The following is a 15,763-nucleotide window of genomic DNA, read 5'->3' on the forward strand; positions in this document are numbered from 1 at the left end:
GTGTGCAGCCCGCTCTCAACCAGTCCTGCTCTCAGGGGTGCATAAACACTCAGCAAGTGTCATTAGATGCCTGCTTATGGATATGAGATACCTCTGAGCTATTCGGGACTCATCAATTTGATTGCAGTCTCTTGATAACAGGATGTCTCAAAAGAGATTTCCTGGGGCCAGCCCCCTGGTATCTTTGTGATCAAGTTTTCCCTAAATTTAACCTTCTCCTTTATGCCAGGATCTTGCAGGCCGGGCTGGAAGTGGAGCGTCTCTCCCTGAGAAACTTTTTCCACTGGTTTCACTCGAAGCGGGGCATGTGGAACCGGCGCCAGCTGAAGACCCTGTAGCCTTCAACCCCAAAGCTGCCCAGCAGCGCCGTCCACCGTCTCGTCTCAATGTGCGCTTTGTTCAGGCACACAGCCAAGCGCACAAACTCTTCCACTGCCTCCAGAGCCTTCTGATGGGATGGCACAGCTGAGAAAGGGACGGTCAGGCTAGAGGAGCGGGAGCTTCTCTTGTAAGCCGTTGAATCCAAGACGTGGGATTTGTGTCTTGCTGGGAAGGCATGGGGGGGAGATGTTGCCAAGTGAAGGACTCGTAATTCCTGCCATGCAGTCTGGCGGATGGTACAGTGGGAGAGGTGCCATATTTCCCATTGAGCCTTGTGTGGTGCAAACCAAACAAACACAAATCCCAGCTAAGCCCCGAACGGTTTATTACAGTAACACAGCTTCTCTTTCAATACTTGAAGGAAAAAAAGAAAAAACCCAACCCTCCCCATTTCCCCTCCTTCCCCATCTCTCCAGTATCCATGCTTTTGGACAGGGGACCAAAGTAAGTTCTCTGAACTGTATTGTGTCCACATGCCCATGTGCTGACCCAAGGAAATCTGGATGTGGAGGAGCTGATAGGCACTTTAGGCTGCTGGTGCTTAGACGTTTCTCTGTGCTTTTCACTTTAGTAATTATGAAAAACTGTGCTCATATTCAGCAAATTATGGGCCATGGATGGAGACGCAAGTACACTTCCCTTATGAGAGCCACGTTTGCCTCCAGCTGGGCGAGGTGGCAGGGGTTGATGTTACAACTCCACCTAAATTATTGATCCACTGCCTGAGGATAGTGGAGGGGTTATACAGAGAAGCTAGGAGGGCATCTCAGGAGGAACTTTGCAGCCTTATCTGACAGACGTGTGTGTTTGTCCTAATGATATCAGGGAAACCCTAGCAGGGAAGAAGTGGCAATATTTTATTAGCTGAAATATTGTGATTTTGTCAGAAAAAGAGGAGACAGAGTATTCTGCTCTCTAAATCCTGTACATTTATGCAGCATCTAAAGGTTAATTTAATAAGTTATGGCCTCACAGTTATGTCTTGTCATAGTTTGACTCTTATGTAAAGAGCAGACTTCTTGGTTGAACAACCGGCACAGCTGTTGGTGCTTCATCTCTGGAACAGCCCTGGGAGCTCTGGCCCAGTATGGAAGGGGTGGCCTCAGGCCTTGGCACTTGCACTGGGTGCAAAGAACAGTGAGGACAGAAGAGGGATGAGTGAATAAAAGGATGGGCAGACCCATGCTGGCGTTGATGCAAGAACTGTGGAAAGAGCCCCTGTCCACAACCAGCCTGATGTTAGAGGGAATTCTCAGCCCCTAAAACTCCCATTAATGGAAGGCAAGATTTTTTACCCCTGTAACCATTTTACAGGACTATAGAAACCCAGAAATCCCAGCGCAGTCAGTGCTCTGCACTGAAGCTTTGGTGTCCCCATACCATGCTGCAAAGGCCGCTGCTGGTCTCCAGCTTCAGCAGAGAGTGTGACATAGGATGCTGCTCATGGCACCCAGCTCTGTGGGCAGCTGTTGAGAAGTGAGTAATGGAGGTACGCACGATACAAGCAATGCTAACATGGTATTCGAGTTGTTTGCTTTTTACACTGATGGAGTGGATGCCAATTCAGAATAGACGTTCATTTATTATTAGTTCTGTGGTGCTTGACAAGTCCATCAAGTTCCACTATTGCAGTAGAAAACTGAGCATGCAAGTTCTGGCACGTGAGATAGAAATCTTGTCAAATCATCTGCTTGCCTCAGTCTGGGTTTTGTGACTGATGGAGTCAGAAAAACTCAACCAGATTTCAGAAAGTTTCGCTGTGCAGTGTGCAGCTATGGTGAGAGATACATGAGAGACAGCTGAGTCCACAGAGCCTTTGTCAGAATGCAGACACTGAATATCTTAGAAGGGGCAGCCTTAGCCTTCTGCCCAACCCAGAGTAGTCTTTTTATTGAGGGAAAGCATTTTTCCCATATAGAGGAGACGTAAGAAATGAAACACTGCCGTTGGGGCAAGAGGGAAGAGGCTAACAACAGTCAACCCTATTATTTTTTTTTTAATGTATTACAGGAGTTTAGGAGGCCAGAGCCCTGTGATGCAATGTTGCAATAAGTCCTGTTTCTGCCTGGAATGTGCAGTGTCAGTCATGCTCTTGGTGCGTGTCAGAGCCTGTGCTTCACTCAAACACAGGCACAACCCCGCGAGTGTGCAGGTGAGCTGCTCTCCAGGCTCTGGGACTGCGCCTCCACAGCCTGTCTGGGCTGGCTCTGTCACGCAATCCCTGTGGAATGGGGAGAGGCTGGCGGGGAGGGCGAGCACCGGGATGCGGCAAGGCGTTAGCAGGACCTAGCTGTTTGGCACCATCAAGCAGAGAACGGCTTGATGCCCATTTTGCAGGTGGAGAGCTGATGGATTCAGTGGCGGCTCTTACGTCATGCACAGGGAGGAAGGGTTATTTGTACTGTGTGCTTACACATCTGGCTTAGATGTGGTCTGCAGCACCTAAAGTTAGCAGCTGGCGTTCATCTGCAGACACTGGCAAGAATTAAGTGCAGCCAGAAGGTAACTCACTCGGCTTAAATGATACAAGTAACCCCTCTTCCACATCAGACAAGACAGTCAGCAAAGAGTGGACTGGAAAGTAGGGTGCAGCCCTCGCTCCAGCACTGCCAGCAGAATTTGAGGATTTCGCCCCCATGCTTTAGCCTTGACAGTGCTCCTTCCTTCACGCCTTGTAACGCAGGCCAGCAGCAGGCAGAACTGTTTACCTCATGAGGACTCTTTGGTGGAAATGTAAGGAATTTGTGGGTTTCAGTGCAGTTTCCTGATGGCCAGTATCCCCACTGTCGAAGTTGCCATCACAAATGTTCTTCCCTTTCTAGCACAGTGGGGATTCTTAGTTGGTATTTAAGCATTGTGGTAGCAAACGTGATTAATACTAATTGGCATTTGTTGGCAGCCTCCGTGGAGGAGCTTGGAGAGAGCCCATGGGGACAAAAGCTGTCTCCCAGCCCACGTCCTCAGAGACCGCTGCGGGTTGTAGGGAGAGAAGGGGCTACATGCTCCCTGGCTCGCTGGCCAGCAGCAAATCTTGCAGGAGCGGTGCTGGGCTTTGCTCTGAGGCTGCTCCCCCTCTTCCAAAACAACCTGCAGTTTTTCTCCCCAGACAGAATCACGAAGAGGGGCAGAGCAGGGAGCACAGCAGGAACAGGTAGTCGCACAGCCATGCCGTGAAAGGATTTGGCCATCCAGGGTGGTGGCCAGGCCACCACGGTCCCTGATCAGCAGGTGGTTCGCCCTGTCCCTAGTGTTGCACGGCGTGCACTGCTGCTGCGAGGGCTCTCTGGGTCCGGCACAGCTCCTGGAGAGCAAGAGGGAACATGGCTTCACCACAGCTGGGAAGCCGACCCCCCCCAACAGTCGATCTCATTTCTGTCACCAGGATCTTATTAGGAAGCTGTGCCTGAGTTTGCGGTGAAGTTTGCCCGAGTTTCTGACTTTCATGTGCATCCTGGCTGTGTCCGGCCTTGACAGCAGGAGGAAATCGGTTGCGTGGGATTTCCCGTGCATCAGGCAGACAGGCAGGAGGGAGCTGCGCCAGTAGCTCTGGCTGGGGACAGCTGGGGAGATGATGGGCCACGCTGCCGAAGAGACCTTCCCTGGGGCAGGATGTGGCCAGGCTGGGGACCCTGGGCCCCCAAGCGTGGGGTGCACAGCAAAGGGGCTCTGCCCACAAATGCTAACTCCATCTTCAGGACTGTGAATTGTGGGGCTGAGGCTTGTTTTGCAAGGGAACGAAGAAGGGCTGGCTTTTATTCTGAGAGAAATGTATTGTGTGAAAATTATAACGTGACTTGTTTTGTCATTGTCTTTAACGTTTGCCCAGTATGAACATCTCGCCTCTTCTCATTGTCTACAAACATCTGAAGTTGATTGTTTTTTAGATACCCATGCCTTGTGTGAAATATCTGAATTGTACCTTTGAATTATCTGCCTTAAAGTGGCCCCGTGCCTTCAAGATGACTCCTGGGCCACCTCTCTGTTAGAGCTGGGGGATACACTGATTCTCCCTCACGTTTTATAAATACATTGTCTTCCTACAAGAGCTCAGTTCTGTCTGTGTGTTACTCACACCCACATCGCCATGCAGCAGGGATTAGAAACGAGGTGTTGCTCCTCTGGATTCATATAACCAAAGGTTTAGGCAATACCAGAGAGGTCGCTCTCTGCCCAAGACAGCAAGAGGCGGGTGGGAGATGCTGCGAGCAAAGTTGGCCAGGAGCGAGACCTACCTGTTTCAGTCCCCTCTAGGGCTGTAGAAAGTGGGATGGCAACAAAACAGTTTTTCTCCTGTCTTCCTGGGTTTATCATGTGAAACAAGGTAGAAACATTGGACAAATACATGTCTCGGCAAAGCACAAGTGCGACGTGATCATAGAGAGAGAAGGCAGAGAGCGAAGTGGCCCCTCTCGCAAGCAGGGGACAATTCCTGAAGAAGACCACAGGTGAGAGCCTAGACCTGAGCTCAATACTTAGCACAGCCTACACAAATGGGAGGTCAGCTCTTTCACAGCAACTCCTTATTTAGCTTCAAATTTGGTCCCTTTTCGCTTCAACTGTGCCTGCCTCCTTCGAGTATAAAAACCTTGGCAGGAATGGGAGTCAGACATGGAGAGGGAAAAAGGCAGCCAAGGTTGCTAATGAGTCTGATTCCATTATAATGAGAAACGATTATTAAAGGTGACGGGGGGAAAGCATTCCAGCACACTGCTGGTCTTCTCGCCTCGGCTGGGTGACGGGAAGCCCTCTCTGCTCGGGCAGGCCTCGCACGCTGCCGTACCTGACCTGGCAGCTCTCTGAGACGATGATGCTGAAGTTAAGATCTGGTAATCAAATTCCCCTCACTGCTTCTTTACCAGCTGAACCTTTTCTTTTTTTTTTCTCTCTCTTTACATTCAGTCATCAATGCTAATTGCTTTGCCTCCTGCTCTGTGAAGCAATGAGTCACAGGATTTGGGATCTGCACACGGGATGCATAATTTTTTACCTTTTCATGAACCCAGCCAGCCAGTAGTGGCTGAAAGCCCTTAGCTGGTGGTTTTGCATTGGCTAGAACTAGTTTTGCTGCCTCTACAGTGAAGCCTTTTCCTAGAGGAGCACAGGATAAGAGAGGCTTCCCAGAAACAGTCACCCCCGCTTGCTGTTGGTATCGGGAGAGACTGAGGACCGAGATAAGCAGCAAACTCGGTGTTGCTCCAGACCTGCCGTCCCCTGGACAGAGTGGAGGACGAGTCTTTACCTGCTTCACCAAACAGATCCCAGACTGTGCTCAGCTTTGCTGATTTAAATTCTGGTAAATACATAACCGGTATTTTCCACCTTACTCTTTCTATGCAACTTTCCTTCAGCAGCAAAAAAAGCCAGTGTCATTTGCAGGTATTAGCTGACGCTGGCCCATAGCCTTACCCACCAGCCTTTGTGGGCAAGATCATTCACACCTTCTCCAGAAAAAAGCACCACCTGTGACTTAAGCAGAAATTCAGTTCTGTAAAGTCAAATATAGAGTCCAAATGAAATTTGCCCATATCTGTTTAAGTGTCAGACACTCCCAGTAGCTCCTGAAGACCAATGTGTGGACATTTTCATGACATTTCTTTCTCAGTGGTGGCAAGAATATACAAAATGAAAAATCCATATTGAGCACTGATTCTGCCATACAATGAAAAAATCTTTTAATAATCAGAAAAAGCATGTCATTATTTAAACAGGCTTACACCAAGCTATTAAAATACCAATTTTTTAGCATGACTACAGAGTTACAAAATTTAGGATTGAAAATTTTTATTCTTTCAAAAAAAATCTGAAAAATCATTAATTCAAAGACTTTTTTTTTAAGGAAACAAATTGTTCTAGTACAAGAGAATTCCCAGCATTGTCAATATAAAAATGATATATTTAAAAACATTTATGTTAGTGATAAGACCTTAAATGGTGATTTTTTCATAAAGTAATACACTATGCACCTGTCATTTCTCATTGTGGCAGTAAGCCTAGAGTGTCTCCTTATATAGAATGTTTCTTCATTTTCTACTAGATATTGTGAGGCTATTCTGACATCATTCCTTGTAGGTCCCTGGCAATGACATCAGACCACAATATCTGTTTTCTGTCATTGTTAATTTTCCAGTGCTGGAAATATCTGATTGTTTTCTTAACTGTGTCACATTCAATTTTATTTTTAAACAACTAGGAAAACATTTGAACTGGTTTTAGCTATGCTGACATACACACACTTTTCTATCTTCCCATGAGAACTTTTTTTTTTTTTTAGTTTGAGAAATCCATTCCAACATTTGGGAGGTAAACTATTAGATAGCATTGCTTTAAGTATAGTAACTTATGCTTGAGACAAAAAAGCTGGACTTTTCTTGTTTCCTTAGCCTACAAAGTAAATTGTTCACTCTTCTCTACAAAATGAGCCAATACTGAATATGTGAAGCAGGCAACTAAAATAAGGGATGAGATTTACAGAACTGTGCTTTGAAATTGTGTACCTGCTGCTGTTCCCGCAGCTTTCTCTAGCAAAGTTTCTCTAGCTTTGAAAAGCAATGTCTTCACCCCTTCAGAACTGCAAAAGCATTACGGTCAGGGGCCGGTATACGATGACATGCACACAGTTTTGAAAGTTTAACCCAGTTCTCTGGATTCGTCAATGGACTCCTGCTGAGGTTAGTGAAAACGTAGAGGAGGAGAGCTTTCCCTGCCAGCCACGCTGCTCGGATCCTGTGGGGAAGACAAGAAACGCAGGTAAGGTCGCAGCAGGCTGCTCCACGCTGCACGGGCAGAGAGGAGCAGTCACGGCGTACTGCGTCACTCAGCACCACAGCCACCCCTACGGGTGAGGGGTGCTTGCTCTTCAGTGCTCACACCCTTCTGGATCCCAAGCCAGCAGTGTTTTTATATATGCTTTTAGCCTTTGCATCTTCCCTCATCATATCAAACGTCTATCAAGCTTTCTTGCTGGCTGTTGCCCCCGTATATTGCATTTAAACTATGTTTACATGTTGCAGGTCATGTAAGCAAGAGATGTGAACTTTGCTTCTTGACCTAAAGTACTTTTAACCTAAGAACATGTCATTCCCTCATTGCCCTGACATGGGAACCCAAGCATTTGGTTGGACTGTTATTCACAAAACTCTCTCTTGAAAATGAGAGTTAGATTCTTAAAACAGCCCCTGCCAAACCACACTGGCTGTTGTGAAGAGCTCTTTTACCACCGCCCCACCAGCACCTTCCTTTTCTTCTGCTCCGATAACACTACCATCTGTGGATACCTCCCAGAATACACCTATTTTTCTTTCCCAAATTTAGCTCCCATCCACAACTGCTATCCGTATCTAGTGTGAGATCTGCAGCCTTCTGAAAACCACTTGCTGCTGATAAATCCCAGCAGTTGGGATGTTCGGTGTTCTTGCCTTAAAGACCAAGCAAGGAGAAATCCTTCTCTGAGGGAATTTGTTCAATGAGCCCAGATGCTTGTGGGACAACAACATGCCTCTGGAAAGGCTCTGTTAACTTGTGCAGCTTTGCCTTCTCCTCCTCCACTTTGCAATGATATTTTCCAAGACTGAGAGCCCTTCCAGGGGCTGGCAGTGATGGAAACTCACCCCTTTCTTACCTGACTCCATTGCCCCATGACTTAATAAGGTCGAAAATTCCTAGTAGGGTAGAGGCCAGTCTTCTGCACCCCAAAGGCTGTGATAAAGATGTTGAGGATGACTGTGATGAAGATGAGAGCTGTGGCAGCATTGTTGAGTATATTCAGGCGGGGTTGCTTTGCAACATCATTCAGGTTCAAACGAGCTGTGTGATACAATGCAAAAAGAAAGGGAGATTTGTAGCTTGACTCCAAGTCCCCCAGCCCCTGCAAGCCTTCCCTGTGTAGTGAATGTCCATGGTGCCCCTGGGCACTGCGGCCACAGAGCTGGCAGTCCCAGGAACTTTACAGGGGCCACAGCTTGCCCTAGGACGACATAGGAGGATGGAGCAGGGGAGAAACATCTTTTTTTTTTTTATGTCATGTCTTTGTTTTGCCATGGAGGTGCCGTGGCCCTCCAACAGGCCAGCCCTAAATAGCCAAATTACTACTGCATGCCAGCCAGGCATGTGCCATGTGACCCCCCCACTGCATGGCCAGGGGCCATCTGGCCCATAAGCCACGCAACCAGCAGCCTTGTGGCTCCCTGCCGTCAGTTGTACTCCCCTGTCCCCCTTCTCCTCACAGCTGGCTCCAGCCACCGCGGCTGCCACTGGGAAAGGCTGTGCCATGTCAGGCAGGGGAAGGAACACATCACAGGATTTCCCAGAGCCTCCGATCCTGTGTCCCACATAAAAAACCACGTAGGATATACAGGAAAAGCCAGCATTCTGCAGACTTTTAATACTGGGCATGTGTTGGAGGCTGAAATATAGCAACTCCTGTATCAGATGGAGCACTGGGCAAACCTGTCTGAAATGCTGGTGTTAACATACTGTCTGTACAGGACAACTGTGGGACTGGTTAAATGTGAGGTTAATAGAGGGAATACCTCTGCCTAAATTGTTCTGTTAGGCCCCAGCTTGCGTGAGGTGAAAGATACAGCTAAAACGTAGTATCTGCAGGAGCTGCATGAAGGGGCATATTACAGGATGGGCAGCAAGAGGCCCAAAACCCAGCTCCCTCCCTGCAACAGAGATTCAGCAGTGGGGAAGCGAAGGAAGAGTATTGCTAAGAGCTGTTGTGCAAGAGAAAAAAAAACCAACCCACTCCCCACTTTGAAAAGCAGTAACACAGACCTCCACACCGCCCACGTCAAGCTGTCTTCAACCCTCCTGCAGCCCTGGTTGGAGCCAGGGGAAAAGGTTCAGGGCAAGAGGCTTCCTCTTCCCACCCCCATGCCGGCCAAGCCATGGGGTGCCCTACTGTAGCAGCACCCTGCAAGGGTGCACGTGCCTCGGCGGCCGCCTTACCAGTGATGATGAGGAGAATCCCGATCATCACCTGGAAGAAGAGGGAGATGCTGATGAGCACGATGAGGGTGACGTAGTACTGGAAGGAAGGCCCCTGCTCCAGCACCGCTTTGAGCTGCGTGACATTTGCCATGAACAGTGCCACGTCCAGCATGCTCTCCGCCACACTCTTCTTCGTCGCATAGTGGTTGATGTTCATTGGCCCGTTAATCCGGAGATGCGGATTCACGCCCTGGGGAGACGGGAGAAACCACATGGACTGGGACGATTGCTAAGCCGACGGACCCATCCGTGTTGAATGGGCTGCTGCCTCCCCAGGAGGTCTATATAGAAAGCCTGGGAAAGAGTCAAAGTTGCGTGTTTTAAACATGTTGAGAGTGCCCAGTTTCCCCTCACAGTCGCCTTGTGGTATTAATAGCCACAAGATACTTGCAGTGATCAAGAGCTCAGCCAGGTTAGAAAAATACTGGGTATTTTTGTGGAAAACAAGCTTGTCCAGAGTAACAATGACATAGATTACCCAGAGCCAGGGATTTTGCAAGGAATATTAAATTCTCTTCCTTCAGGGCACAAACAAACCTCAAACTTACAGGGGATTAGAGAGAGATCTTCTCTTTGGGTCGGGTGTTCAAAAGACCATCAGTGGCTGGGCTTTATACCTCCTCTGAACACTTTTTGCTGACTACTGTCTTCGAAAAGCTACTTTAGCAGATGGGAAAATCCACATTTTTGTTTCTGAAACCAAGGGGGCTATTTCTTCAAAACGTCAGGCACTGAAACGCACCAAGAGAAGGGGTAGGATCCATTGCACCTAACTTTAACTAATCATTCAGGCACATTTTTTGTCGGTGGAAAGAAACAGGTATTTACAAGGCATAAATCACCTGGTTGCCCTTAACCTAATTACAAGCTGTGGGTCATTTGGCTGCTTTTAGCCATCTACCTGTTCTTTACCTTTCTTGTTAAGTGAGTTCCCCTGTTCACTGTCTTGACCCAAATGATGGAGGTAAAAAAAAAAAAAAAAGATAGAAAAGAGAGTTTTCAGTTCACCCAGAGTGTCATCACCTGGTAATAAACCACCAGCAAAGGCAAAAATTAGGAAAGATTTGGACATATCTGTAGCAAGCTATGACATCCTTTCTTAAGAAGAAAGAAAAACAACACTTTCACATAGCAGACAGGCTTCAGTTCTGGGCAATCAGCCTCCTGTCAGCTGTAGTGAAGAGCAGCCTTCCCCTCAGCACTTTAAATCTGAAGGTAAGGGCCAGGTATGGGCTGGAGGTCACCTCTTTTGCTCAGAGTGGTGGGAGAGATTTCTCCAGGTGCATACTGGAAGTAGGACTGTGTCTGCATCAGATGGTAAGTGCTATTTTGGTCCTTTTGTACCAGATAAAGGACAAAATGTTTTCTTTTCTCCGTGCTCTGGGCATGATGTTAGAGAAAGGTTATGGCTAGTGCTTCATGCTGCTGTCTCTGGTCTTTTTGTGCATCCCTGGGCAAGGGTGGCTTTCTCTGTGCCAGGTTGGGAGTGGGAGAAAAGCCAGTGATTCTGGGAGAGCGCTGCATGTGGTTGTGTGCCTGATACTGATATTAGGGCTGAATTTCAGAAGGGGGTTGTGGCCTGTGCCAGCCATCAGCCTCGTATGAGAAAGATGCATAGCAAAAAGCAGGCAGGAAGGACTGTGTCCAGTTTGAACTATTGGTGAACTGTGACCCCTAAGAAGGGGCCAGCTTGGGGTGGGAAAGTGCTTTTGGGTTTTGGGGGGGGTTTGGGTTTTTGTTTTGTTTTTTTTTTGTTAGCTTAAAGTATGTAATTCTTGTGGTTTCTAACAGTAGAGTTACTGTGGTTAAGAGGCTCCTTTGTAAAGCCTGTATTTCTTGCTGTGGAAGGTAGAAGTTAAAAGATACTGGAAGAAGATAAAAGTAGAAGTCTAGAGAGCCGGTAAGGACTCTAAGGCGGTGCGTAGGGGTTCAGGACTTTTTCAACATTACTGTCTGGTGTCTGGGGCAGAATAGAGGTATCTCGCATCTCGGGGAAAAGGTCTGATGCTGGGAACGTGTATTAGAAACCTAGATTTAGGTACTGCCCCTTCTCAGCTGCCTTAGAAGTATGTGATCCTGTTGCAACAGAGTGGTAACCATACCAAGTGGTGCAAGGTTTGAGGATTTTACCCCTTTCATGTGTTTTCTTCCTTATTCCTGAAGAGTCAGCCCCCCTCCCTGCAGCGTGACAAGGCTGGGCATTGATAGTTCATCGCTGCGTAATGATGAGTTAAGGGTGCGAGAACAAGGACGCTGTACAAACAAGACAGAGCTTTTGTTAAACGAGTGACTGGTACAAGGAGGCTGAGACATCTGTCCCCAGTCGCTTATGTGGAGACAAATAAAGCAAGTCAGGAGCTCTTGTGGAATGAAAACGCTTCCTCCTTTTGAGCTGCCCCCACACTCCTTTACCTGGAGCGTGAAATGGGGCAGAGTTGCAATGCACTGAGCTCTGTGTCCCAGATGATCAGGCAATGAAAACGGACAGCTTTCACATGGGCTTTTCTCATGTGGATGAGAGTGATGGCCTGTTCCCCTGTCTGGGACGTGATACCCCAGGCAGGGACAGCCGCCGCTCTCTGATGCGGAGTCACTGGATCTGGGAAACCCTTGCACTGAGCAATGAAAAACTGTGATTCCTGTTTCAAAGTTCTGTCAGCCCAGGCTTAGTAATCCACAAAGGTGGCCAAAAGGTTACTCGATGATGTAAACTGGACACCAAGCTTTCGCTTAGGTAGCTAAATGATCAAACAGTTTGCAGGAGTCCTTATGACAGCATCTAAAGTCAGAGAAATCCAGCTCCTCTGTGGATTTGGCCCTTACAGAGTATTCTGCCTAGTCCAGCAGCTACAAATGCAAGCCTGAGTCTCAAATAAAAAGAGGCTTAAACAAACCAGGAGTCCTCAGAGACCTGGCATTTCCATTAATGCAGGAGGATGGCTTTGATTGAGGTGCCTGGTGCCATAGCTGTCACCAGCTAACCACTGCATCTATGGGCTATGAACGCCTGTCTGTGACTCTTTTTTTTTTTTTTTTGAGCTGCCACAATGCGTGCACAGCTTTTCAAAATGGGGCCATTTCTGCTTTTGCTCTATCTTGAAGTTCAGTCCTGTAAACTGCTGCGGCTCAGGAGCTGATTCACAAGCAACTCTGGTTTCCCTGCAGCAGGATTGCCCAGACAGCTGTGGGGGGGTTACGTGGGAGCACGGGGGAGATTAAATGATTCCCTTTTGGCAAACAGAGCCCTAAGTCAAGTCACAGAACATACCTGAAGGCTCATCAAACTGATTTATGTCATGAGGCTAGAGCTGGTGTCTTTCTGGTCATTTTGAAAGTGTTCCCCTCCTGAAAGTGGGGATCGCCGCCTTTTCTTCTCCATATTGCATCAAAGAGGGGAAACCTGGATCTGGCAGGCAGACACCAAGTTCATCTTGCAAGCATTGTTGCAGAGCCAGCATGTCTGCTGGAAAACAGCATCTACCAGTATGCAGCACTTTCCCAAGATGGGGATGTATCATTATTGCCTGCTTTTTAAGGGTAGGGAGATTAGGACTTGAAAAAGTACAGCCCGGTCACACAACAGCGCTGGCTGAACTGGTGCTGGAGCTCAGCTCCCGTCTCCCATTTCCGGATGTTTTGGCTTTCCACATGAGACAGCCTCTTTCCCTGCAAAGACGCTGCTGGCTTCACTCTGACCTCGGGCAAGTCCTCTTTCTGCTTCAATTTGTGTAAACGTGGCACAGCGATACAGATCACTGCAGGGGCTGAGCGAGGCACCCATCTACATTTTATAAGTCAGAGGCTTTCTTCTTACTCAAAGCACCCCCCTCCCCCAATATTTAACTCTGACTTCTATTGTTATTTTTAATTTTTGTGTGGATTCTTATAGAAAGAAGGATGAATATCACCACAAGTGTAGGATTTTTTTTCTTTCTTTCTTTCTTTTTACACTTGATCTCTGGTTTTGCTGTAGGGAGCTGGCAGGTCCCAGGGCCTGTGAAACCTGGCTCTGGCACCAGAGGGCACGCTGAGCTCCACAGCTCACTTGAAGCTACCTGAAAAACTTCCCCTGAAATTAGTTTTCAAGGGAAATTCTTTGCTTTTTATTACACATTCATTTTTACAAGAAATAGCTGCTTTCTTCTGAAAACTTTTGGAAGAGGTTCGTCTAAATATGTCTTTCCAAAGCTTGCAGATTTTGGGCCGAGGGGAGCACAGAGCTTTCTTAAAGCTACTTGGACAATTTCTACAGACCCTACAGTTTCTCTTGTATTTTTCAGGGCAGAAAAAAAAAAATTACAGAGCAGATCTAATTGCAAATCTGTGTGCTTTGTAGGTTTTGTGACTCTATCCCCAGGGGAGAAGAGCCTGAAAGAGACAGTGGGACAGCGTGATGTCAGAAGTATGAGAATGATAATCCTCTTCATGGGAGCGCTCTGGCAGAGGGGGATGTCTGAGGAGAAACTATATTATTGGCCATTAGTTCCAAGGGAAATGCTGGAGGATGCCAAAGAAAACAGAGACATGAATGCAGGCCGTGCACTCGGAGGGGCAGGGGCAGAGACGCCTGCCACGGGGATCCCAGCCGATAAACAGCCAGCCGCACGCAGGCGAGCACGCACACACACAGCATCAGGCACCAGGGAAAATCCAGGGTATTTTTCCACAGTATTTGCCAGTTGGCAGCTTTAGAAGTACTTTGTAAACATCAGTTGACGAAGGTTAAAGCACACAGTCATCATCTTGCAAGGTAGGAGAGGAGCACAGTTCCCTTTCTATGGGCAGAAAGCGGAGAGATTAAAGGCCCTGCTCTCAATCAATACTTCTACTTTTAAGTGCACTCTGCTTTTCCAGAGAAGCTCACTCCCTGCAGCTCCTGACCGCTTCGCTTGGGGTGAAGGGAGCCAATTTTAATACTTTTGGCCTCCGTGCCATGGCTAGGCACAGACAGTGTCGGTGGCAGCGCTGGGAACAGCAGCGATTACCAGACGTCTGCCCACCTCGCAGAGCTGTGCCTGGCAGCTTGCAGGCAAGGCAGCAGGTTTGTGCACAGCCTGCTGTGTGTGCAAGAGTGGGATATGCAGGGAACGCTTTGGTCAATACCAGCTATGTTACGTGCTCTACGAGGCAAAGGCTGTTTTTCTACAGTTTGGCACAACAGCAAGCATCTTGGCTGCGTTCCACGACCAAAAGTAATAGTAAACCTTGTCATGGATGCTGCAGGCAAAAGGAAAACTGAGTGTTCAGGGCTAGGCCCCCTCGTCAGCCTCTGTGGAGGCTGTCAGCTACGTCCAGTTGTGCTCAGGGTTTTTTCCTTTTAATATAGCCATCTGTTCTGCTCGCTAGGGGTCCTGCTCGGAGCCAAATGGCTGTGTTGCCTTCAATTCATATTGGATAAATCCCAGAAAATAAATCAGGGATGCTTTCCTGGTATCTCAGGCTCTCCCCATGTATGAGAGTGGTCCTGATGGAGGTCTTTCTCTGAGGTGATCTTCCATTTCTGTGATAGGTCACTGTTCAGTGTAACAGAGGGCTCACTGACACCAACTGTTTGGATGAGAGCTCTCCAACCAAAAAGTAACTTCCAGGAGCTGAGAGTCAGTGCCTCTCCAGAAGTGGAAGCCTAGGCAAATGGCAGGCACAGATCCTGTGCGCTTGCTAAGCGCTGTTCATGTTCCTTAGTCTCACCAAACTCCCACTCTCCATTTGCTTTATCAGCCTCCTGTGTCTCATCTCACACCCGCAAGCAAACTTGGGCAGAGATGTCACTGTGGTGCAGCACTTAGGACCTTCACCCTTGAGCTAAGGGGTGCCGAAGTAGGACACTACTGTTGCTAAAGGGATGAAAGTGCGGCTGGGTGAGACTGCCAGCAGACCTTCTCCGATTTACCCAGCTGAAAGGCTGGCCTCATATTCTCACTACAACTTCCCAAAATGAGGCCATGTAAGAGCAGGAGGTGAACAGCAAAACCTAACACCACGTAGAGTGGAAGGGGGCAGGGCAGCCAGGCAGTGCCCTGGCTGTGGCTGGCGGGGGGAGCAGAGGAGAGGAGCGGGGGTGAGTCATGAGGTAGCAGAGCCCCATGGGAGCCGGGGTGCCTCTCCTCGCCCTTGCCCTCCAGCTGACATGGCAGTCGGTTCTGCTTCCCGGCTGGCTGCGGCATTCGCAGCCTGCAGAGACCCGCTTGTCGCATCAAGCGTGCATGCTCTGCTCTCCATTTCTCCCTTTCCATGCTTCTTCTCATCTCTTATTCATCCTGCAGACCCTCGCCGCGCCCTGTCTGCATCTTCTGTTCAGCTCCTCCTCTCTCCTTTCACCCTCTTCTTCTATTCTCTCCTTCTCCATTCTTTTCTCACCCTGTGCCTTTCACCTTTCTTTCACACTTTTTCC

The 15,763-nt window shown here is 48.3% G+C and overlaps 2 protein-coding genes across 2 annotated transcripts in view; one reads left to right on the plus strand and one right to left on the minus strand.

Moving 5' to 3' along the window:
• B4GALNT3 (beta-1,4-N-acetyl-galactosaminyltransferase 3) overlaps positions 1-4,426 on the plus strand; it is a 69,238-nt gene extending 64,812 nt beyond the window's left edge. The window contains exon 20 of the mRNA XM_087766015.1: positions 230-4,426. Within this exon, the coding sequence (XP_087622141.1) occupies positions 230-338 (109 nt within the window). The 3' untranslated portion in view covers positions 339-4,426. The remainder of the gene's footprint in view (positions 1-229) is intronic.
• A 1,610-nt stretch (positions 4,427-6,036) lies between these two features.
• Positions 6,037-15,763, minus strand: part of NINJ2 (ninjurin 2) — a 49,569-nt gene continuing 39,842 nt past the window's right edge. The window contains exons 2-4 of the mRNA XM_009473603.2: positions 9,331-9,562; positions 8,000-8,184; positions 6,037-7,104 (exon numbers count right to left, since the gene is read on the minus strand). Of these exons, the coding sequence (XP_009471878.2) occupies positions 8,021-8,184; positions 9,331-9,562 (396 nt within the window). The 3' untranslated portion in view covers positions 6,037-7,104; positions 8,000-8,020. The remainder of the gene's footprint in view (positions 7,105-7,999; positions 8,185-9,330; positions 9,563-15,763) is intronic.

Source organism: Nipponia nippon, unplaced genomic scaffold (assembly GCF_047370975.1).
Source record: "Nipponia nippon isolate SJK-2023a ecotype South Korea unplaced genomic scaffold, ASM4737097v1 scaffold_3, whole genome shotgun sequence".
Taxonomy (NCBI): domain Eukaryota; kingdom Metazoa; phylum Chordata; class Aves; order Pelecaniformes; family Threskiornithidae; genus Nipponia; species Nipponia nippon.